Here is a 1,151-nt window from a genome sequence, read left to right as displayed (position 1 = left end):
GCATCACAGGGGTGGCCTCAGCGCACTCTTGCACAACACTGGCGGACGCCACCGGCACCAAGGTAATAAACACCAAGGTGGGTCCGTGTTAATTGTGCGTGGCAGCAATAACCCCCCGCCGTCCCCGCGCGCCCAGTCAGAATTAGTGGCGACCTTCTCGTCCGCGTATGTCAGCTCAAACTGTGCTTTTCAATAACGTCCTGTCGTGGCATCACAGAGGGCGCGCAGATAGGCGAGGCGACAAAGACACCAACAGCAACAACGGCGGCGGCGGCAGAGGAGGAGGAGGAGGAGGAGGAGGAGGGGGAGCCACCGGACGTCTGTCAGAGTGGTGCATGATGATGTCTCATTCAGTGGCTCATGAGATACTTTACCTGAATATCGGTTTGTGCATCAGCAACGTCGCGCAATGTACACAAGGAGGGAGCCAGGAGGCGGGGAGGGGGGTCCTCCTCCGCTGCTCTCCTCCCTGTCGCCCGGGGAGGTGCATCTCGTGCCTCTTGAACCTGCAGTGCTGACGGGAACGCAACCACCACATTACCTGAGGGCACTGCTCCGGCCGACTGTCAAGGCGGTGGGGGCACGCGGGAGAAGGGAGGAGGGAGGAGGAAGGAGGGAGGCGCCGTCCGAGCCGAAGTGGCAACACCCTCTCAGACAGTGCGCGAGCAGCGCCCACCCCACCGGGGCAGGACGCGCCCGTGCGAGCTTCGTACCGTCACGGTCGGCGTCAGATTTTACCCTACGAAGTACGGTGTCGCATCACAGGGGTGGCCTCAGCGCACTCTTGCACAACACTGGCGGACGCCACCGGCACCAAGGTAATAAACACCAAGGTGGGTCCGTGTTAATTGTGCGTGGCAGCAATAACCCCCCGCCGTCCCCGCGCGCCCAGTCAGAATTAGTGGCGACCTTCTCGTCCGCGTATGTCAGCTCAAACTGTGCTTTTCAATAACGTCCTGTCGTGGCATCACAGAGGGCGCGCAGATAGGCGAGGCGACAAAGACACCAACAGCAACAACGGCGGCGGCGGCAGAGGAGGAGGAGGAGGAGGAGGAGGGAGGGGGAGCCACCGGACGTCTGTCAGAGTGGTGCATGATGATGTCTCATTCAGTGGCTCATGAGATACTTTACCTGAATATCGGTTTGTGCAT

At 60.7% G+C, this 1,151-nt stretch overlaps 1 protein-coding gene across 1 annotated transcript, besides 2 other annotated features; it reads left to right on the top strand.

Moving 5' to 3' along the window:
* Positions 1–276: 276 nt before the first annotated feature.
* Positions 277–309: a microsatellite.
* Positions 310–409: 100 nt separating this feature from the next.
* Tco025E_08355 (uncharacterized protein) lies at positions 410–952 on the top strand (the record flags this gene model as incomplete). Its single annotated transcript, XM_029375205.1, has 1 exon — positions 410–952. One exon carries the CDS (start codon positions 410–412, stop codon positions 950–952), a length of 543 nt encoding a protein of 180 aa, XP_029224686.1.
* An 80-nt stretch (positions 953–1,032) lies between these two features.
* Positions 1,033–1,057: a microsatellite.
* Between the last annotated feature and the right edge of the window lie 94 nt (positions 1,058–1,151).

The sequence above is a fragment of the Trypanosoma conorhini genome (genome assembly GCF_003719485.1).
Source record: "Trypanosoma conorhini strain 025E chromosome Unknown Tco_14.4_contig_00760, whole genome shotgun sequence".
Lineage (NCBI taxonomy): Eukaryota > Euglenozoa > Kinetoplastea > Trypanosomatida > Trypanosomatidae > Trypanosoma > Trypanosoma conorhini.
Note: the sequence above shows the minus strand (reverse complement) of the source record. Positions and strands in the feature narration are given on the sequence as shown.